This window comes from Rhododendron vialii, chromosome 13a (assembly GCF_030253575.1).
Source record: "Rhododendron vialii isolate Sample 1 chromosome 13a, ASM3025357v1".
Taxonomy (NCBI): Eukaryota; Viridiplantae; Streptophyta; class Magnoliopsida; order Ericales; family Ericaceae; genus Rhododendron; species Rhododendron vialii.
The window spans coordinates 20814900-20838532 of NC_080569.1; the positions used below are offsets into that span (position 1 = coordinate 20814900).

The window sequence follows — 23633 nt, forward strand, 5'->3', positions numbered from 1 at the left end:
AATAATCAAAACTAGAACAAAGGAATTATATTCGTAATTCCCACACAATTACGTAGTGTAAATCCAAAACAGAATTTAATACTTCTAAACAAAGAACTTTCGTAAATTATGAACATTCCAAAGCCTCGGAATTGGATCACCATCCAGATCTGCCAATTTATAGGCTCCTATGCCCACAATCTCAGTTACTCTATACGGGCCTTCCCAGTTGGCCCCCAGCTTGCCTTCATTTGCCACCTTGGTGTTGCCGAGCACTTTTCGTAGCACAAGGTCCCCAACACCAAATTCTCTAGGATGAACATGTTTGTTGTAGCTTTTCATCAGCTGTTCTTGGTAAGAAGCAAGATGTACCAAGGCCTTTTCTCTCTTCTCCTCGGCAAGATCAAGCTCGATTTCAAGGGCCCTGTCATTGCCTCCACTTTCAACCAAAGCTGTCCTGTTGGTCGGCAGACCCACTTCCAGAGGTATGACAGCCTCTGTTCCAAATGCCAACGAATAGGGGGTCTCTCCCGTAGACCTCCTGGGCGTTGTTCGGTGAGCCCACAAAACTAACGGTAACTCATCAGGCCATTTTCCCTTTGCTTTGTCCAATCTCTTCTTTATCCCATCTAGGATAGTTTTATTGGATGCCTCTGCTTGCCCATTACTCTGAGGGTAGGCCGAAGTCGAGTAATAATTTCGTATTCCATACTGGGCACAAAAAGCCTTGAATTTCTTCTGAAATTGGGATCCATTGTCTGTAATCAATGAATAAGGGACCCCAAAGCGAGTGATGATGCTTTTCCACACGAACCTTTCTATCATAGGTTCAGTGATTTTGGCCAATGGTTCTGCCTCAATCCACTTCGTAAAATAATCAGTTGCTACAAGCAGGAATTTTCGATTCCCAGTTGCTTTATGCAATGGGCCCACGATATCCATTCCCCATTGGGCAAAAGGCCAGGGACTCGTCAAAGGCACCAGATCCTCGGCAGGTGTTCGAATCATTGGTGAGAATTTTTGGCACTTCTCACAAATCTTTACATAAACCTTTGCATCTTCTTGCATGTGTGGCCACCAGTAGCCTTGAGTAATTGCTCGGTGGGCAATGGATCTTCCTCCAGCATGGCTCCCACATGTTCCCTCGTGGATCTCATGAAGGAACTTCTGTACCATCTCAGGATGTACGCATAGCAAATAGGGACCTGTAAAGGATTTCTTATACAACTTACCCTCTGGGGACAGCCAAAACCTAGCAGATTTGACTCTTATTTTGTGGGCCTCCTTTTTATCAGAAGGGAGTATCTCGTCTCGTAAGAACTCCATTATTGGGTCCATCCAACTTGGTCCTTGGTTCACGTCCAAGACCAGGTCTACACTCCTCCCAATGCTCGGCTCATTTAGATATTCTACTGCCACCCTTCTTTTGAACTCTGTTGGTACTGCTGCAGCCAACCAAGCTAAAGAATCTGCATGAGCATTCTGTCCAGAACTTATTTGCTCAATATATACCCTCTCGAAGGTATCAAGCAAGTCTTTTGCTGCCTGCACGTAGGCTGCCATCCTTTCATTCCGAGTCTCGTACTCGCCGGACAGTTGATTCACAACGAGCTGTGAATCACAATACACCCTGACCCGTTCTGCTTTAAGGGTCTTTGCACTTCTTAATCTAGCCAAGAGTGCTTCATATTCAGCCACATTATTCGACGCACTGAATCCAAGCCGAACAGAGAGTTCAATCAGAACTCCTTGAGGAGGAAAGAGGACAATTCCAATTCCAGAACCAGTATTACACGCTGATCCATCAACGAATAACTTCCATTCTTTGGGATCCTGTTCGGCTACGGGTTGATCCTTCAAGGATGATGTCTTAGCTGCCTGTTCCTTTCTCGTAGGAGGCAAGGGAGCAACAGAGGGGGAAAACTCTGCCACAAAATCAGCCAACACCTGGCCTTTAATTGCTGTGCGTGGCTGATACTCGAGATCATACTGACTTAACTCTACTGACCACGTCGAGATCCTTCCCGAGAAATCTGCCTTTCGAAGCAGTGATTTTAATGGATACTCAGTATAAACCACAACCTTATGGCTTTGGAAGTAGTGTGGCAATTTCCTGGTTGCTGTCCTAAGTGCCAGGACAAGTTTTTCTAGAGGCAGATATCTCGTCTCTGCATCCAACAATGTCTTGCTAACATAATAAATGGGGATTTGCTCGATCCCCAAATCCCTCAACAAGACTGCATTTACTGCGCGCTCGGAAACAGCCAAGTACAGAATTAAAGACTCACCTGGCTGTGGAGTTGACAATAGTGGGGCTTCGGCCAGGTATTTCTTCAGATCCTGAAAAGCTTGCTCACATTCTGCTCCCCATTTAAATCCCTCCCTCTTTTTCAGTAGCTGAAAAAAGGGTCCGCATTTGTCACTTGACCTGCTGATGAATCTGTTAAGTGCTGCTGCCATTCCAGTCAGCCTCTGGACTTCCTTGGTAGTTTTGGGACTTTGTAGTCTCTGTAAGGCATCAATCTGATTGGGATTTGCCTCTATCCCTCTCAAAGTTACCAAATGGCCCAGGAATTTTCCTGAACCAACTCCAAACGCACACTTCGAGGCGTTGAGTTTTAGTTTATACTTCCTCAGGATTTCGAATACTTCCTTTAGATTAGAAATATGCCCTCCTTTTCCTCGACTCTTTACCACCATATCATCTATGTAAACTTCCAAAGTCTTCCCGATGAGCTTTTTGAACATAATGGTTGCAAGTCTTTGGTATGTAGCCCCAGCATTTCTCAGCCCAAACGGCATGCACTGTAACAGTATAACCCTCGTGGTGTGATGAACGAAGTCTTCTCTTAATCAGGTTCAAACATAGCAATCTGATGATATCCTCGATATGCATCGAGAAAACTCATTCGCTCGTAACCAGAGGTTGCATCAACCAATTGGTCAATCCTAGGCAAAGGAAAACTGTCCTTAGGACATGCTTTGTTCAGGTCTGTGAAGTCCACGCAGACACGCCACTTTCCATTCTTCTTCTTTACCACAACAGTGTTGGATAACCATTCTGGGTAATAGACTTCACGTATTGCCTTGGCCTCCAATAAACGATCGACCTCTTCAATCACAGCATCTACATGCTGCACGGCTGCCCTCCGTTTTTTCTGAATGATCGGCTTGTACTGAGGGTCAATGTTTAAATGATGACAGATCACATCTGCATCCACTCCGGGCATTTCCTCTGGCACCCATGCAAAAACATCAATATACTCCTTTAGAAATCTTATCGACTCAGCCTTTTCGTTTGCTGGTAGTGATTCTCCAATTAAAAAATATCTTTCAGGATCAATCTCGTTGATCTGAATCTTTTCCAGGCCCTCAACCACTTTTTCAGCCGGGCTTCTTCCAACATCCTCGATGGTTGGTTGATCTGGTACTTCTAATGTGTGAACATGGTGGGCATTCGGGGCTGTTTTGATGATGGAAATCAAGCATTGCTGTGCCACCTTCTGGTTTCCTTTAAGGACTTCAATCCCATTTGACCTTGGGAATTTCACCATCTGGTGATAAGTCGAGGAGACTGCTCTCATCTTGTGCAACCATGTCCTCCCTATAATTGCGTTATAGGAAGAAGGGACATCGACCACTAAAAAGTCCGTTCTCAACACTACTGATCCGGCCCGAACAGGTAACGTCACCTTTCCAAGGGGCCAGACAGCTCCTGCACCGAACCCAATAAGAGGCGTTGTAGACTGTTCTAAGTCTGATTGGGCCAGCCCCATCTTTTTGAATGCGTCATAGTACAATACCTCTGTACAACTTCCCGAGTCTACTAGAATTCTTTCGATGTCGTATTCCCCAACTCGTAGGGTTACGACCAATGCATCATTGTGGGGTATTTGGACCTCCGCCAAATCATCATCACTGAATGCCATGCTCTCATTGCATACATTAGTCTCTCGCCCTCTCTTGTTTCCCAATCGCATCACGTGCTGATCGTGTTTGACTTGTCTTTGCAACAGCCTCACCTCACTCCTCGTATAAGGTGCAGCCAACCCATGTATCATATGGATCACGCCTTTAGGGTGTTGCTCGTAACCCAACTCCATAGCCTTCCCTTTCTCTTTAGGGTCCTCCTGGATAAACTCCTTGAGATAGCCCCGAGAGACCAAATCATCAAGGTGCCTCTTGTATACCTCACAATCCTCGGTCATATGGCCCCAATCTTTGTGATAACTGCAGTGCTGATTCGTAGCACGTTTTGCATCTTTGTCTCCACCTAGACTTGGGGGCCATTTAAAATATGGCTGATTCTTTATTCGATAAAGAATCCTGTATATTGGCTCCTTCCAAACCGTAGTGATAGAAAAGAAGGACTTGGGGTCAGGAGCTTGCTTGTCCTTGTATGGCTCTTTCTTAGCCTGCCCGTACTCCCTTCTGTCTTTGTAAGACTTGGGTTCTGGCTTATCCACTTTTTTGGCAGGTGCCTTCGGCTGTTCGGCAACCGCCCTGCCATCTTCACGGAGTATGTCATCCTCCATTCTGGCGTGTTGCTCTATCCGTTCCATCAATTTAGCCAAGGTGGCTACTGGATGTTTATTCAATGAACGGCGCAGCTCTCCCCGAACAGGCAAACCAGTTTTGAACGTAGCAATTGCATACTTTTCACTGCAACTTTCAATCTCGTTGAAAGTTTCCCAGTATTTCTTTGCATAATCTCTAATTTGCTCGTTCTCCTCCTGTTTCATGGTGGAAAGACTCTCAAATGTCTTTGGGGCCTTTCTGCTTGTCAAGAAACGAGCAGTGAATTCCTCGGCCAACTGTCTCCATCCTTGTATGGATCGTGGGGCCAATTTATGAAACCAGGATAAAGCCACCTTGCCTAGACTGGAGGGAAACATCTTACACAAGATGGAATCATCCCCTTCATGCATAAACATGGCCTGTTGATAATGCTGTATGTGAGCTACGGGATCCGTATTTGTCTCATAAAGTACGAACGCTCCGTGCTTCACTCTGCTCGGCAATCTTGCTTCTTGTAGCCTTTTTGTAAAGGGGGAGGCTGCAATATTACTCAGGGCCTTGCGCGCTGCTTCTCGTGCAGTTACTGTCCCATCCTCTTGCTCCTTTGACTTGTGGGCCGAAGCCTTGACCCAATCAGCATCAGGTCTCTCGTACCTGTCTCGATGATGCTTTCTCGTGTCCTCTTCCTCGGGGGTAGAACCTCGGTCTCTGCTCCTCCTTTTTCGTGAAGAAGTCCTTCTCTCTGGTGTTCGGCTTCTACTTTTTCTTCTCCTTTTTCGTGGAGAAGCCTCATGACGCCCTATAACAGGACTTCTGCTCCTGCTTCTGCCCTTTCTTCCTTGTGAAGGAGTTTTTCTGTATTGTACCACAGCATACCTACTGCCTCTAGAATTTCTTCGAGACAGTCCAGAATCCTCCGGATGCTCCCTAATTCTTTCCAATTCTCTGATCTCATGCTCTCGTTTTTTAATCAGACGAGCATACTCCTCGACTTCTTGCCTCTTTCTGTCAAGAACGTCGTCGCTATGGTGCACACTCCTGGAGTGTGCAATCGATTCATCCCTTTGATGGGATTTACTCCTTCTCGTGGATCTCGAAGCCGTCTCTCCATCTTCTCTATTTTTGGAGTTATGATGCACGGTAAGGGGGCGGTCCTTACTCGTGTTCCTCCTGTGCCCACCCTGGGGCTTTCTCGGAGCCCCAGGTGGTGATTTGTCCCTTCCTCCATCTAACACATCTTTTGGTTCATGCGGTGTTGCTGGAGTTACTTCCACCATGGTCGTATTTCAAAAGGGAATTCTTTCGTTTCCCACAGACGGCGCCAATTGTAGGGGGATGAAAACAATTGGTACTTCGAATCAACTGGATCGCAACGGCTTATTCGTGCCTCTTCACCGGAACCCTAACTCGTCGTCTGAACCCTAATCTGCAAAATAGACAGGGGGTGAGTGCACCTTTGCCTCTCGTGGCAAAGGCCCTCCGATGCTTTTGTTAGTATCACGTACTAGAAAACTCCACCCTAATTATCAGTAGGAAAGCAATAATAATGCAATGTATTGCGTACCTTTTACCTCTAGGTTTATCTCATATTTATAGATTTATGGATGCTTGCTGTTCAAGCATCCATGTTGCCATAGGATTCCTAACTCGTATAGGAAACCCATGATATCAAGGAGTCTCGTTTCCTTTATCAGTTTATGGAAAAGAGTCCTTTTAGGATTCTTTTTCTTTAAGAGCCGAACATCCCATATTCGTTGGGTATCTTTCTCAGATCCTATATTCTTGGGGTCTTTATCCCTTTATGGGACATGACTACTCTGGAATCTTCCAGAGTATTCCCTCTGCTCCTACTCTCGATTAGAGCTCCTTCATTGTTCGGCTGTCTCATAGCCGAACAGACTACCTGGACCAAGGACTTCACATGTAACTTGGTTCAAATGTAATCAGAATGTCTCCTATCTGCCGAACAGATAGTTTACTCCAGTGACTTGTCGTGTCATTGACCTTTATTCAGCCGAACAGATTGCGTGGACCAAGGACTTCACATGTCATTGTTCCATATCGCTGTTCTTCATACTGCCTGGTGATAAGTCTAGTCGTATTTACCACGTGTTCCCAAACATCATGTGTTCGGTAACTAAATGTATCTGCTCGGGAATACCTCCCTACAATAATGGCTTGCAAATACTCAATGACTATATTTCTCAATATTATGGGAGCTCATACGTGTTCATTGTTCCTGCTCCACCAACTGGGAGTCTTGACCATGGTGCCTTTGTGGTGACTTTTGTTTTAAAAGTTGATTGGTCAGAAGAGCGTTTGCATCTTTCCAAAGGTAATAAACGATTACAAAGATTGTCGGGGTGACAAGTTGTCCTTTTTTCTTCATTGTCATATCTAGATTACACATAAACCAGTCCATATTCTGTGATGGATTTAATAATTCTTAATCTTATTTATGTAGAAATGTCGAGGACTGGCAAAGGAACAATGGGGTCGTCATGATGAGAGCTTTGTTAATAGATTGGGAATTTCATAAGGAATTTTTATTTGTTAGGTTAAGTTTTACAAATATATATTCGGTTTTATTACATGTGCCGAGTGATTTACGGATTAGGGATATTTTTGACGTGTTTGAATATTTTTTGCACCTCGATTTGACATGCACATATACCGTATTTTACTTTGTTCCTACCCATTTTTTTCAACATGTCCTCCCTTTACTCATTTTTCGACCTGTAGCTTCAGTTATCTTCAAAATGTGTTGCGCCGTGCCTTCAGGCACGAGCATTCACTAGTGTATATATATAGAGCGGTTTCGGAGACAACTAATTAGACACCTAAAAAAATACCTCATAGCAAATATATATGACCATGTCTTCCAAACCAGACAATAGAAATTCACCTAAGAATAACTAACTTTCAATTCCATTTTGACAACCTACCTAGGACAGTTGAATGATCTACACTTTAGCATCTTCGCTTGTACTTGTTGTCGTGGCTTTCATTTGCTCCATTAATATTTCCATATAACCATGATATGGTTTTTACAAAATGGAGAGACAACTATCCGACAACTCAAGTCAGAGATTAGATGCAGTTTTCAAATCAACGCTCTTCTTTTTCCTTTTCTCGCTTGCTCTTCATCTCATGAAAAAGATCTCTATACACGTGTGATAAACTTCAAATCAGAATGCCTAAAATCAGCAAAATCATGTAAAAGATTGCTCCAGAACTTCCTTTCATATGATCACAAGTCTCAAGGAAAAAGCTAACACAAGCTGCAATAGATATATAAACATAAAATGTAATAAAAAATGTGCGCAATCATGTGAATGAACAATGAAGGAGAAAAAAACCACAACAGTTTCATAACTGAAAATATATATCGCAGCAGTTCCATAATTGAAAATGATACCCACAACATTCCATGGCATAAATGCAGAAATGCAATTTAGTAAACAAAAATCTATTGTTGTTCAAGGGAAAAAAGAAATGTCACGCCCTTGATTTTCAACATAAATAACAATACCATTTGAAATACAAAATCCTCACAATAGTACATACAATACCCCAAAATACAATACGGTACCCAATTCCACAAACTTGTCCACAAATACAACGTTCCAAATTAGGCATTATAGTACGATACAATACAATTTATTTTACAAACATATAGATAGCTCCTGAAAATAGCTTTTAAAACAAAGACGCCAGTCATGCACTCCATGCACGTCATGTCACTGCCCCTGTGTTGTACCTGAAATGATAGTAGGTTTGAGCAAACACGCGCCCAGTAGAGAAATCTATATGCAAGTTATAAGAAAATATAATGAGTTATGCATCTAGAGTGAGTGAACTACAACAGATATGCCCAAGGTACGTATGACAATCAAAGAACAACACGCTATGGCCAAAGGACTCTAGATATCCTATGTGCAATACCCATCAACTCATATGTCTAACTAGAACCATTAACTTTCCCACATCAATCACAATAAACCAATATTCGGTTTCCAACAACCGTTTCACCACATTTCGCGTATGATTCCACAATCCTTCTCCTTTTCATATCATTTGTTACCAAAATCTGTTTCATCCGTCGTCATAATCCTTCTTCCAAAAATCCTTTGTTTCCAAATAGATGTAATGTAGAGAAATACAAGACCTATATTGGTTAAGCTCCGTTGATTCGAGCTTGAATAGCCGGAGTCCGTTGATTCTGTGCATAAATACTGGAAACCGTTGATTTACTCAAGAATAGCTGGAGGATTTTTAATAAAAAAACCTTTTCCTTTTAAAACAGGTATATTTGATAAAAATCAACATTTCTTTTCTTTTTCCATTAATCACATATTACATTAATCAAGGTTTTCGCATGTCTCGCTCGTTTCTGGTCATCTCACCGAATGTCCATGGTGATACCCATTCATTTTCAGCCCGGCCATCTCACCATTTAGGTCATTTTACCGAATGGTGATACCCGTAGTGTCTAGCCCGGTCATCTCACCACCGAGTGGTGATACCCATAGTGTCCAATCTCATTATATCCACAAGTCGATTAATCAATCACAATCTAAAGCATTCCAAACAATCAATCATATCATAACACCAACTAATAAATAAATACACTCAATTTCCCCAAGTATATCACCATGTCCTACACGATGTTCTAATCCGTAAGTAACTCAACAGCTTTTCACCCACTAGTATCGACACTTAAACCTCAGATGACGAACGCCATTGGAAACTAATAGTTCAACGAACCAAGAGGACGAGATCCTGCTAGACATGCTCACATGTACCCATAATACTCACTACAACGCCCCATATAGTCTACAGTAATCCTAACCAACTTTACGGTACGTTTTCCATTGACAACGAAACTAAGATGATGCTTAACGATTGTTCAATGAGTGGAAACGTTCAGTGAATCATTGGAATGTGAACAGTCAAGTGATCAAGAATCTTAGTGACTCAAATAACTATTATAGGCTGTGTTACGGAAGTACCGGAAGCGAACGAGGTTCAAACAATAATAGCGGAAGCAGAATAAACCAAGTTGTGCCAAAAGGGCTCGAAAGGCCGTGTGGCATATTGAAAAGCCGTGCGATTAAATAATATGCCATTCGATTAAACAATACGTTGTACGATTAATTAATATGCCGTACGGCGGAACGAAAATGCCCTACGGCTGTTTGAAAAGGGGATTTGCCGTACGATAATATAATATGCCGTACGACGGAACGGAAGATGCCATACGGCTATTTGAAAATCCTGGTGAACAGTACAGTTTAACGATATGCCGTGCGGCGGTTCAGAAGTGCCGTGCGGCACTTTGTTCCTGGAATCAGAAGATTCGAATAGTAGACTTCCCAAATTCAAAATTTCAGCCACAAACGACATCATAACGCACAATCTAAGTACATAAACATCATATAAAAGCATAACAAGTGTAAGAAATCCCTACCTCAAGTTTGGAGAGCAAAACCCCAAGATTAATCAAGCCCTTGATGGCCAAATCTTCAAATTCAACCAAATACTCCTCCTTCAAGCAAGACCCACGAAATTCAAGCTCAATTACAAAGATGGAAGGTAAATTGGCGGTGGGTTTGTAGGTAAATTGGCGGTGGGTTTGTATAGATTTCAAGTGGCTTTGGTGAATTATTGGTTGAGAGAGTGAGAGAGAAGAATTCGGACGAGAGGAGAAAAGAAAGAGACTGCCGAGAGAAATGAGAGAGGAAAGTGGGAGAAATAATTCTCCTGGAGAGTATTATAGAGTTGGGGAGTAATCCCACGCTTCTCGCACCACATACTCACACGCGCACCTCTCACATAATCACGTTTATATCCTACCGTACATACGCCCCATCGTTTATCCACACCGTACATCTCCACAAACCGGACATTTATAATAAGAGAAAGAAAGAATACGGGTCTCTACAAAAAACCATAGCAACATTTTTCCCGGGGAAAACACACACCAACAGTTCAATGAATCCTGACTTCCTAATTTCATGTTCACCTTCGGTTTTCTTTGTTCAAACCTCAATCAAGAAACCAAAAAGTCGCAAATTCATATACAAAGCATAAAAAGACTACAAAACATGCACCAAAAGTTTTAAGGGACCAAAAAAATAAATGATAGGAAATTGCATAAACTAAAGCCTTTTTTGATGGCATAAAGAATTGAGTCTGCTTATCAAACTTTGTGTACAGAATATGTAAACACCTTGTTGTGAAGACGTCAGCCCCTTATCCAATCTCACCCAAAATGATGTAAAAGAGAAGACACAATTATATGCTCGGATGTTTCTACGAAATTCTTTTCCTTGTTCGCATTAGGACATCTATAATTTGTGTAAAGACTCTGGGAGGCAAGGACTTCCGAATACTACTTTACGACCATAGCAACACAAATTTGGAGTTTCATAGTGGAATTTCTTTGCACCCCAGAAGGAGCAAGGTATACTACATCTCATGAAATTGAGAGCTACAGAAATCTAGAGGTGAAAACAAAACCCAACAAAAAGTTATAAATATTGATAAATTATAAATATTTAGACGTTATTGTGCACAAAGATATGAGTCTAATGGGTTTGAGTGAACAAGTAGCCCTTGACAAAGCTCAATGGAGAAAAAGAATTCATATAGTCGACCCCAATTGATTGGGACATAAGACTCGGTTTGGTTTCATAAATATTTACCAAGCTCTGGACATTGTCCATTACCATCTAATTTACAGTCTAGGCTGGTGGTTTTCAATCTTCGCTGGTGGTTTTCAATCTTCTTTTATGGAAGACATTTTGAATGTATTTTCTTTTTTCTTTAGCAATCAATCAAGTGTACCGATCCCTCCCATACATCTGTTAACAGGTCATGATTTTATCTGTACATAACTCAAAAAAGTAAAGATAACTGGAGCATAGTTTTAAATATCGGCCGATACGGTACGTATCGGCCGGTTCGTACCGGAATTTTCAATTCCCGGTTCGGATATAGGCCGATATATCGGTGAGATTGAAATTCACAGGCGTATCGGCCGGTTCCCGATACGTATCGGTCTGTAACCGATTTTTGGACCGGTACGGCCGGTGCGTATCGGTTCTGGAAAAAAAAAAAAAACAGAAAAAACCAAAAAACAGAGCTAAAAAAAAAAAACAGAAAAAATCAAAAAACAGAGCTCCTTCCACACATATGTATATATTTGCTTCCACGTCATTCTTGTACGTATTGGTACCCCCACGTCATTCATTCTGGCATTGAAGTTGTATTAGCAAAATTATGTTTGACTTAAAAGCTATGAGCTTGAAACTAGTTATGCCTAGCGATTATGTAATGTAAAACCTCTATGGTGTGTTTATTTTAATGTCTTCATCTTATTTTTGCTATTTATGTCAATTATATCGAAACTTATAATGTTGCATTTTTCTCATATTTGTAAAATCTTATTGACTTGCGAGTTTTGATAAATTATCGGATATTTCACATGAAGAGAATGGGCTATTACATGTCTTAAATTAATTAAAATGTGATAATTTAAGCCAATGTTTGGGGCAAAAGTATATTTTTCAAGTTTTATACATGTTGCTGATGATTTTTAAAAATTCACGACCGCGACACCCGATTCCCACGACGTATCACCGATATGTCCCGATACCGATATACCGCGACCGATACCGCGACGGCGACCGATACCGCGATTTAAAACTATGAACTGAAGTAATAGTAGGAGCAATAATTGAATTCACAAATTGTAGACCATTAAATATCAAAAGTGAATATCACAGGTTTCCGGGCTTCTAGCAAGAGTTTTAGTCGTCTTGCCAAATTCTTACCTTCTTTAGATTTTTTTTTTGGGCCCCTTGAATGAAGAATAAATTTCTAATGCCTGGTTTGAAAGTTGGTCTAAACAAATTCAACAAAGTGAAAGGAAGGAATCAGATTATGGAAAGACATTGATGGAGGTAATACAATTATAATTGGCTTTACTTGCTCACGTCTAAGTTAGAAGCTTGGCCCATAGAATCAACATAGTGCGATAGAACACCAACTAATCAGTTTCAGAAAAGCATGGAAATGAAGGGAAACAACAATAGATATCATCCTATCCTATAAAACTAAGATAGACATAGACAATCCCCGAGCATGAGGCGCAAAAACAAAATTGATTGAAGGGTTGGAAGTAGTTTGAGAAATAACCCAGCAGGCCCGGAGATAGTAGTGTAGTATATGTTTCTTATGTACAATTGTCCGTCCATAAATGGATGATCTTTACTGTTGGATGGTAAACTCAAGTTCTTACTACTTGTCGTTCCTTGTATGATGCCTTGATCGATCTGTGTGTGCACAATTCATTACGCACCCCAGCGAATTACGTATATTCTCTACCAGCAGTCTACCACCCGATTTAAATAGCGGCATGCGTTACCCAACGTTGGCTACTCACTTATCATGAAACAAAAATCCACTCTTAAGACAGAAATGGTGGGGGAAAACATGGTAGGTTCAGTCAATTAAAAGGTAAAACTAACATGAATACTTGGTACTCGGCCCAAAAAAATTATGAATACATGGTACTTTTATGAATTTGGGGCAATGGAGTCCGGCTTGCTCAGCACTAACCCAAAACCAAAAGACCAAAAGACCACAAGTAACTAAAACTGTCTAATTTGTGGTCACTTCGCACCAAGGGAAAAGAAAACCATAATCCAACACCCAGGAATGTTGAGTAATTCCTTTGAACAATTGGTGTGCATAACATCAACAATTCAATTTTTTTTACGGGATATCAATTTGATGTTGAAAAGCACATATATCTATAGTTGATGTAAATGTTGACAGTCGATGAAGATGGGGGAATAGAGGGTGAGAAAAATAAAATGTTGACAGTCGATGCAAGTTGGTGTTGTTCTTTTTTTAAAAAAAATTCTTCAAATGAAAGATACGATTTATGGAGAGGTTAAACCGGTACGTGATTATGAACACCTTTTTTATCCCTACAGAGATTCTAAATAAGTTTTTAAACTTACACAGGTCGTAAATTATTTCGCTTGAGAACTTTTAGGTTCAAATGATTGTATATATAACATTTTATGCATGTTTTCATGAGGCCACCTCCATGTTTGTGCCATAATGATCACTTAGATATGTTGTATGCAGTATACGATTTTGAATCTAGACGTCAGAGGGAGGGCTTACCAGTTGAAAATTTTGTTCAACGAAAAATAGAGGCATGTCGAGCCTTGCAAAATGTTGGAGAAAATATAAGTGAACAATACCTTATAGGAAAAATAGTAGACCTTTTATCACCAAACTGGATGCATGTGAAGCGAACAATATTTCAAAGACATGTTATAGAAAATGCTACACATTTGATGAATGCTTTGATAGAAGATGAGCATACTGTCCACTATTTGTGGATGGAGTTTAAGCAAGGGCCAATGATGCCAAACTCAACTGTGAGAGCACACATTCTAAATAAAGAAAACCAATTTCATAGTCTAAGGAAAAAAGGCAGCAAGCCAAACATTGAGAATTTGGTTCAGGTTATAGTTAATAACCTCCTGCCCACATGGCCTAAAGCAACAATCTTTAAAAACTTGAAACTAAATTTCATGGATATGAGAGCATTGGGAGCTATGCTTGAGGAGATCGAGTCTGATATCATATGTTCGGAAGCTTTGGATGAAGTGGAGCAACAATTTACAGAACAACAGGAGAAGCAGGGAAAAAAACCTCTGCAGAAGGTAATAATATATATTTTTTTAGAAAAAATTGTTTGTTACCCATTCAGTTAATTTTTAATTCAATACAAATCATACACTAACAAACGATTAAATGTTCTTATGTGTTCCTTTTGCAGGTAGTGAAGCGAAGATTGGAATTTGATGAACTATAGCTCTACAACATTTGGAGTTGCATGCTATCCAATTATTTGAATTTGTCAATTTATTTTGTTTTAGGAGTTCATCGTGCTTTAATAGTTTAGATATGAGTATGAGACTGTCATCATAACTCATTTTCAAAATTTAGCATTATCGTACCAAGAGTTGTTTCTTTTTTTTGTTACCATTCAGTTTGGATATTTTTTTTCCATATTTATTGCTACCATTATGTATGTTTTCTTTTAGTTATGTTGATAGATTATGTTAATTTTGCCCGTGCATAATAAGAAAAGCTAATTACAAGATATGATAATTAAGGCAAAATCGCAGTTTAATGAAGGCAAAACATCAGTGTACAATCTTTAAATCGCTGAACCTGTTCTTACTTTGGAATGATGCCTTCTACCTATCGTGCGTATTTGCTAATAATAAATACTAGAGGCCGGGCCGCACGCGATGCGTGTGCAAGTCGGATTTTCACAACGTTTTTGTAAAAATGTTTTCCACTTATTGTTTGATCAAATTTTCACAAATGTTGTAAAAATTTGACTTGCACACGCATCGCGTCTGCCCCGGCCTCTAGTTAACTATAACTAACAATATTGATTTTGGGTAGGGAAAAAATCAATAATAATAAAATGACAAAATATATGGTTGTATACCATTTTTCTTGCCTACGATGTGTCCCCAGAAAGCGTTTACGAAGAGGGCAATCCAAACATTGATATCTGTCAATAGATAATAGAGAAAGCCCATTCCCAATTAACAAAAGCTTGTACCAAATTAAGATTAGGCAAAAATCAAATTAAGATTAGGGAAAAATCACACATTGCGTGAGCAAACATTACAATAGATTAAATTCATGCTATTACCTTGGTTGATGTTTGGTGTGCTTAGAAGAACCTCAGCAAATCTGTAAACGATGTCTAAAACCACAGAAATCCATGAATTTTTGTTGGATACATGAGAAAGTAAAATCATAAAATCACACTCACTTTGGTTGCACATGATCTCCCCGTTGAATGCCTCTAAGAACAAACTAACCATCTCTCTCTCTCTCTCTCTCTCTCTCTCTCTCTCTCTCTCTCTCTCTCTCTCTCCCCCATTCTTAACTCTATTTATTTTGAAAACTAATATTAGAAATCCCATAAATTAAGGATGAAATGATTAGCTATAAATCTTGTTTTTTAAAGATTTCTTATAAGTGAGCCTATCAGTTAAACAAATTTTTGATCAGTGGATACCTATATGCATATGGAGATTATGGAATCAATCACAAAATTATCTTGCTTTCCATAATTTATGACAAAATTTGAATTTGAATTTGAATGAGATAATAGATTGAAAATTCCATTAGATTAGGAGGGATGTGATTTATGTATTGACTAACATTACCTTAATCAAAGAAGATGAAGTTTTGGTAAAGTAATGTTCCATTTCAGTTTCGAATCATACCCGTTTGAAAATAATGAAAATTCAAAAACAGAGTCCGAGATTTCAGTTCCACCACAAATGTGCTCTCTTTTTTTTGTCAAAAAAAAAAACAAAGTATATACCAAAATGCCATTTTGTAGAATGGAGGGTGGAGATTTATGCAGAAGGAGGGGATAAATCTGGAGCGTTGGTTCTGTTTGGGATTCAAAAGCAGCTCTGTTTTATTATATAGATTTGTTGTTCCTTCAAAGTTAGATCAAGAACTCACAAAGAATATGAGAACAAACAGGTGGATACAGACCTTGAGTTATGCAAGGTCATGTAACTGGAATATATTTCCATGATATGCAAGACATATGCATGATTGGTCAAACTAGTAATAATATGTGAATTATTGCCGATCAAAAAATACTAGATGCATTATTAGTCAATAAAAGGCCATATATTAAACTTTTCCTCAGCTAGCATACCAATATGCTTTAAGGACAAAAGATGAAAAACTTTGTAGCACTGAAATGATAAAAGGAGAGTGAAAGGGATTTGAGAAAGTAGGCACTAGGCACACGGAATTGCTATATTATAGAAGGGAAACATCTTAGCAGCCTTTGATCTATACTACTTCTTTTAAATGTACGAAGCTGTTTCCTACTTTTGATTTTTCATAAATGCCCCAATCACTTGCAATTAATACCTGCCCCGTCCTACGTCTCTTTCCAAAATACCCTTAACCACCGGTACCCTTTGACGTTTTTGGAAGCAAAACCAACTGGTTCGTTACATGACGGTTCGGAAGGTTGGGAGTTCGCACCTATTAAAAAGAGCTGCTTGCTTAATTCACGCCGAAGAGTATAGGCGCCCCCAACGGACATCAGTTTGTATCTTCGTGCCTTACAACCTTTCAATCGAAAGAGTAATAAATCTCGCACTCAAACAAAATCTTCCTTGATAGCGAGCGACAAAAGATCTGACTGAATGCAGGTTCATCTCTTTGTGTGTGTGTATTGGGATTGAGTGGTTTTTCTTGAACAATAAACATATTCTTGTGCCACAGAAGTTTGACATATTGCCGCTCCCAGGTTAAAACACCCTGCGCATGCTAGCCCCGCAAATAAGTGAATTGAGCACGAGTACCCCCTTGTGCGGTGGACGATCCCCTGGATAAATTAATAGTGCAGAGTGCAGACCTATTGGAACTTACTTCTTAAATGCCGTAGTCCCTAGACTCCCTACTGGTATTGTTTGAAGTCTCCTTCTATGTTAAATTTTCTTTGTTTTAATGAATCCAATAGGTGATTTACTTCTCCAGTTTGAAAATAAAAACATGTGAGATTGTTCTTCGCCGAGCTCTCTCATCTTGTTTTCCATGAAATTTTTGTATGTTATTAGTAGACTTGATTTCACTGTGCGTATTTTGTATTGTGGTTATGACCTATTGTTATCAAGTCATCAATTGATCTTCATTACATACAAACGACAATTCAAGCTCCATCGGAGAAAATTCAAGAATAATTGTATGCATGATGACAAAAGTTGCACGGCAAACCAACTATATGCATATGCATTTTGAGGGGGAAAACAAAAAGATTATGCTATCAATATATTACTTCTCACGGCCAAGTCCAAATAGATCCAAAGTTTTAGGCCTTTTCGTTTCATGTACTTCCGGACTTCAGTTTCTAATAAAAAATGAATTTGCCAACAATTATAATTTCATCCAACAATATAATGCTACCATAGTTGCCAAGAAATGAACAAACTTTTGTTTTCCAAAGTTATACAGTAAGAACATCGAAGAAAATGAAAAAGGCAGCCTTCGAAATAAATGGTAACTGGCCCATTGAAGAGTATATGATACAGGAAATTGATGAGCAAGTGCAATTCTAAGGATCCTAAAGTTCAGCCTCATCTAAACAGGTAAGTGCTACGTCTACTTCTTCTTCGGATATTTGTATAGAACTCAAATTATAATTAGGAACTTTGACACGGTCGTAGAGGTTGGCAAGATCATGGGTATTGTTGCCGATCAAAAAAAGGAAAAAAAAAGATCATGGGAATTGTTTAAAAAGGGAATGAAGATAGTCACATAAACAGATTTGCAGGAATAAAAGCTAGGGACTTTGTTGTAGTTCATGCTTGATTTGGTCCACGATTTCTGGGAGATTTAGTAAGGGATTAGCGACAAGAGAAAAAGGCAGTGGGTTTGTCAAAAGTTCAAGCTACATTTGGGGCATGCATATATAGGCCTTAGGTGGTGGTTCATTTTTTCAAGTTTTAAAGGACTGAGCTAAAGAGCAATTTGGAAAGATTTGGCGGTCTTAGGAGTTTTTGGTTGGGTAGGAATGACATTGCTTGCAATGGGACAATCTGGGTTGGGATGCTTTTGCGGAGCTACGAAATGTAAGGAGTGCATATAAAGAGTATCCATCCAATATTTCATCTATGTTCTTGAAGGGGTAAAAGCTTTTAAATAACCGAGAATAAAATCCAGGTCTTTGGGTGATTGCAACTGAAGGCTACTCTATCATGGCTAATGAATTCGGTGCTGGAACTATGGGTCAAGATGTCGTATGCTTATGTCTTAGTTTGTATGGGGGATCATCTTTCGGTTGGTGTGTTACCAACTTTCTGTAGGTTTTGGCAAGCACCTGATTGGTCGAAAGGTTTGTACTAACTTAGTTGGAATATTTTTTTTCGATATTGATGCTAATTGTCACTTTCCTTATTAGCTTGTTGTCATATCTACTTAATAAAATTCTTCTTCTTATCCTCCCCAAAAATTTATAAACGCCATACAACCTTTCTCCTGTGATATTATTCCCCCTACGGCCATACTTTGTGGCATGGGTACTGTTTGATTTGTCTCTGCTTTTTCTAATTCTAATAGTAGCTATTTAATTACACTTGATATGGGAAAGCATGAAAGAAGTCAAAGCCGATTTTTATTATGCTTTAAATTATTGCCTCGTGTGATGTTTCCAATATGTGTTGCTGGTTATACGAAACTTTTATAGTGGACTCACCGTGCGGTGCTTTCATTATCTCTTTTCTTTACACTTAGCACACATCTAATATGAAGCCATCACGTTCAAAATCAATGAATTGTATTTCTATGCCGGATGAATCCAACTAGAAATCCATGTCAGCTATGATTTGTGGGTTGGCAAATGTTTTGAGTGTGCTTCTTGATGTGTTTCAATAGTCGGTACTAAAGTAAACTACTTGAAGTTACATCTCTTTAGATAGCTGTTGCAATGAAGTCAATAAGTATCTTGTTGTCTGTTAAATTTGAACACTTTTTTAATCATGATCAATCTTTTTCTCTAATAGTGTGGGAAAATTTCCTTTCTATGTACACAAAAAATTGTGTTTGGGATTGGCCTTAATGTATGTGATTAATAAATTTATACACATTAGCTCATAGCTCATTTTGTCTGAAACCTAGAGCTTCTAAGTTTTGCCACCAAGGACACTTGCATATTCATTACCATGTACCTTTTCTATGAACTCCTTGCACGTATAAATCCATGTGCGAAGCACGTGCTTAAACACTAGTACCCAGAAAAACATGATCAGTTTACAAGTGATGTCAACTCATTTGAATTGTGGGCTCCTACACCACATGCCACTCAAAAAAGAAAAGAAATTGGATAAACTATAATACATTTTTTTGTCTTTTCTTTCCTTTCCTTTCCTTTTTTATTATTTGTTTAACACTGGTATGTTCGGACTTCGGACATATATCGAAACAAAGATATGTCTTGAGCTATTCGATACACGTGGATCCTAGACGATACGCCTTAGACCCACATGCATCAGAACAAAGATATGTCTTGAGCTATTCGATACATGTGGATCCTAGACGATACGCCTTAGACCCACATGCATCAGAAAGCTGTGGACATGTATGTGTCTAGATCTTTGCTTGGAGATGGATGAACTCATGATTTTAAGGATGCATGAACTAACATAGCATAGGAAAAGCGATATTAGTTTTGCATGTATTTAAAATTTTAAATTATAAGACCAAAAAAAAATTACGACACAGATTTTGATCAACCTATTTAATTACTAAGATATAATCATTCGCAATTATAAATGCATATAATCTGGTATTCTCCGTTTATATTAAATAGCAACTAGTATTCCAAAAACTTAAAGTATTGATAAGAATAACATTTTGTTTGTCAAAATTCTTGGTTGGACAAGTGTTTGATTATTTAATCAATGTGGGGTGGACGGACTTATATAATTTTAAAGATTTTGAGGAAAAAAATGCTGTAATCTAGTGAAAAAGCGAATAGTAGGTAAGATGGTCTCCCATTCGCCCGGGTTCATCTGCCTTGCCGTCCATTTTTGTGTCCGGACAAGTGGGGTTCAATATATCTCATTTTCCCACCCACAACTCTCATTACAAATGTAAGATCCAATCACAGCCGGATGGAACAGAGGAGATCGCCATGAAATAACTCCCTGGCATTTGCAACCACATTTTTTAACTCAACACACACACACTCTCTCTCTCTCTCTCTCTCAACTGTACAAATAGTAACATTCAGTAAGGCCAAGTTTGGACAAACTACTTATAGAACTTTTTAAGACTTCGTGAGCAAACAGAATTACTATAAGTTCAAAGTTTGGGTTAAATGCAAAGACATTTTCTGGTTATTTTACCTGTCACCACTGGGGCTTTTGTCAACTACTTCACAATTAAGTTAGCTTAAGCAAGTTATCTTTTACCCAAAGCCAATTAATCTAAAATAAGCAAAATGCCCCTAAAAAGTTGGTCCAAACTCACCGTAAATGTTAAATTTAGGAAACGATGAGGATGGCCTTGCATTGCACTGGACATGCAGTATACTCGGAATTAGGGGTGAGCAAAAAATCCGTCAAACCACGAATCCAGTCCAAACGGTTTGGTTTGGTTTTTTAGTAGTATGGTTTGGTTATGGTTTAAAAAAATTAGAAACTGCATTATATGATTTGATTTGTGGATTCACGTTCACGGTTATTATTCCAAACTGATCTGAACCGTGTAATCATTATATATAGAGTTATATATATGTATATGTAATTTAATTATTATTCACCCAATAAATATGGGAGCCTTAGTGATCAACTACTTTCATAATTTATTGATCCTATTAAATCTACCACAATATTTAGTTTTCCTTTCCTGCCAAGTTAATTTAGACTAAGCTTCTATATATTACAACTCATTCCGAATTTCCTACAGTTATTAATTTATTATACACAATAAGCAAATGGGATCACCAAATCCACTGTCCAATTCCTAAATTTCTATACATGAAAATCAATTTCATTCATATTCCTATAATTCCTTCACTACCAAGACTAATTACCCTAACTTTCTATACAGTTCTTAACCAAACCAAACCGAGCCTTATGTCCCAATCATTTGGGGTCAGCTACATAAATCTTTTTCCTATATTGAGCTTTGTCAAGGGTCACTTGTTCACACAAACCTGCTATACTCATATCTCTGCGCACCACAGCATCTAATGTCAATTTAGGTGTACCCCTCCCCGTAACATTGCTACCCAAAGCTATTCTATCCGCTCTCTTAACTACTGCATCTCGTGGTCTACGGTAGATATGCCCAAATCACCCACTACAAGAATTTTTGTGTTTGGAGACGAATTAAATCGTCAAAAAAGGCGCTTTTTTTTGTCGCCGAAAGTTTAGAGACAATTTTTTTTTTTTTGTCACCTATAGGTTGTCTCAGAAAGTCACGTGCCGACGAAATTTATTGATCCTATTAAATCTACCAGAATATTTAGTTTTCCTTCCCTGCCAAGTTAATTTAGACTAAGCTTCTATATATTACAACTCATTCCGAATTTCCTACAGTTATTAATTTATTATACACAAAAAGCAAATTGGAACACCAAATCCACTGTCCAATTCCTAAATTTCTATACATGAAAATCAATTCCATTCATATTCCTATAATTCCTTCACTACCAAGACTAATTACCCTAACTTTCTATACAATTCTTAACCAAACCGAGCCTTATGTCCCAATCACTTGGGGTCGGCTACATGAATCATTTTTCTCCATTGAACTCTGTCAAGGGCCACTTGTTCACATATACAAACCTACTATACTCGTATCTTTGTGCACCACAGCATCTAATGTCAATTTAGGTCTACCTTTCCCCGTAGCATTGCTACCCAAAGTTATCATATCCGCTCTCTTAACTACTGCATCTCCTGGTCTACAGTAGACATGCCCAAATGCACCCACTACAAGAAATTTTGTGTTTGGAGACGAATTAAATCGTCACAAAATGCACTTTTTTTGTCGCTGAAAGTTTAGAGACGATTTTTTTTTGTCACCTATAGGTTGTCCCAGAAAGTCATGTGGTGTCGAAAATCATGTTTCGTCACCTATAGTAATTTTTGGAGATGAAATTTATCGTCACCAATTTATAGATTATTCGTCACCCATGTCCAGTTTTGTCGCTAATAGTGAATGAATATTGACCAGGAAAACTACATAGGTGACAAAAAATTTCGTTTCCGAAGAATTTAATTTAAATATTATAAAATAGTAAAGGTGACAAATAATTTTGTCTCCTATAATTGTAAAATTAAAGCCGATTAAAGACAAAAAATTTGGTCTTTGAAATGCTTCCTAGAAAATCCTCTTTAGTGATAAAAAAAATTGTCACCTATTTTTTATATATTAGAAATATAGGTGACAAAACAATTGTCTCACACTCTTCTAAATGCCATATCCTGTGCATTTTAGAATCCAATAGATCTCAAACGAGAACTATAATACAACATCTGAATTGCACTAAATAGTAAGCCCATTCTATTTTACCATAATATCCAACACATCGTCATAACCCAACATTCATCCACACCAAAATAATCATCCACACTTAGGATTTAATGCATCCATGTACGAATGTAAAAAAAAAGAGTCAAACTAGATCATATATATTGTTCATCATAGTTCTTATCCTACGAATCATCAAAAAAGAAGAGTTCTCGTAGCATCATCGAAAAAAAGAAGACTCCAAGCTTCATCCAAAAAAAAATCTTCAAAGAAAAGCATACATCATCTTCTGCTACCAACCTTCTACATACTCAATCTGCAAATTAACATAAGATTAAGAAAATATTGTTACGATAGTTTTAATAGAAATACGAAACATCATGTAAACTTAACATTACACAAATGAAACAATGAGTGAGGAGCAAAACACATCAGTACCACGACTTCAAGGAAAAAGCAACCTCATGGAATCAATGCAAAGATAAGATATGCACATCAATACCATGACTTTAAATGTATATGTGCCAAAATGTAATGACTTCTTATACTATTATGGGCCAGTCGGAGACCTAAAAAAATATTGGAGACCAAATATCTAAAAAAGACGATGAGTTCCCTTCAAGATTTTTCTATAAAGTACAAAAAGAAGAAGAAAAGAGGGAATAATTACAAAATCTGCCCTCTTTATATCACATTCATTCTCGATTTTGGAGTTTTAGAGATGGGTTAAAGATGCTCTTAAAGAAAACACGAATTGCTCTCAGTAACCATCCATGTGTAGACCACCGACCCAGTTATAGTAACATTTTTCAACAATCAGATCAAACCAATCTCTTCCGCATTTTTCAACCGTCGGATCATCTGTTTTGTATCCTTCCAAAATCTCCAAGGCAATTTACATTTCCATTTATAAATGATGCACTTACTCACAAAACCATCCGTTTTTTACCAAAACGGTTTGCACTGTTTCCTCTAATTACGATATTTATCGGGCAGATATTGTCACGCCC

General features: G+C 38.6%; 1 protein-coding gene and 2 long non-coding RNA genes across 3 annotated transcripts; 2 read left to right on the forward strand and 1 right to left on the reverse strand.

Annotated features, from left to right (window-relative positions):
• Window positions 1–6673: 6673 nt before the first annotated feature.
• On the forward strand, window positions 6674–7205 carry LOC131312873 (uncharacterized). The gene is made up of 2 exons (XR_009196006.1): window positions 6674–6832; window positions 6962–7205. It is a non-coding gene; the product is annotated as an uncharacterized LOC131312873 (long non-coding RNA).
• Window positions 7206–7950: 745 nt separating this feature from the next.
• LOC131312872 (uncharacterized) lies at window positions 7951–10377 on the reverse strand. Its single transcript, XR_009196005.1, has 2 exons — window positions 9968–10377; window positions 7951–8257 (listed from the first exon to the last, which is right to left on the reverse strand). It is a non-coding gene; the product is annotated as an uncharacterized LOC131312872 (long non-coding RNA).
• Window positions 10378–13398: 3021 nt separating this feature from the next.
• LOC131312874 (uncharacterized) lies at window positions 13399–14624 on the forward strand. The gene is made up of 2 exons (XM_058340878.1): window positions 13399–14246; window positions 14363–14624. The coding sequence occupies exons 1-2, from the start codon at window positions 13593–13595 to the stop codon at window positions 14396–14398; spliced, it is 690 nt and encodes a 229-aa protein (XP_058196861.1). The 5' UTR covers window positions 13399–13592; the 3' UTR covers window positions 14399–14624.
• The last annotated feature ends 9009 nt before the right edge of the window (window positions 14625–23633 follow it).

Coding starts and splice junctions, on each gene's coding strand:
- LOC131312874 (XM_058340878.1), top strand. CDS start 13,593: ATGCATGTTTTCATGAGGCCACCTCCATGTTTGTGCCATAATGATCAC. Junction 14,247..14,362: donor GAAAAAAACCTCTGCAGAAG/GTAATAATATAT, acceptor TTCCTTTTGCAG/GTAGTGAAGCGAAGATTGGA.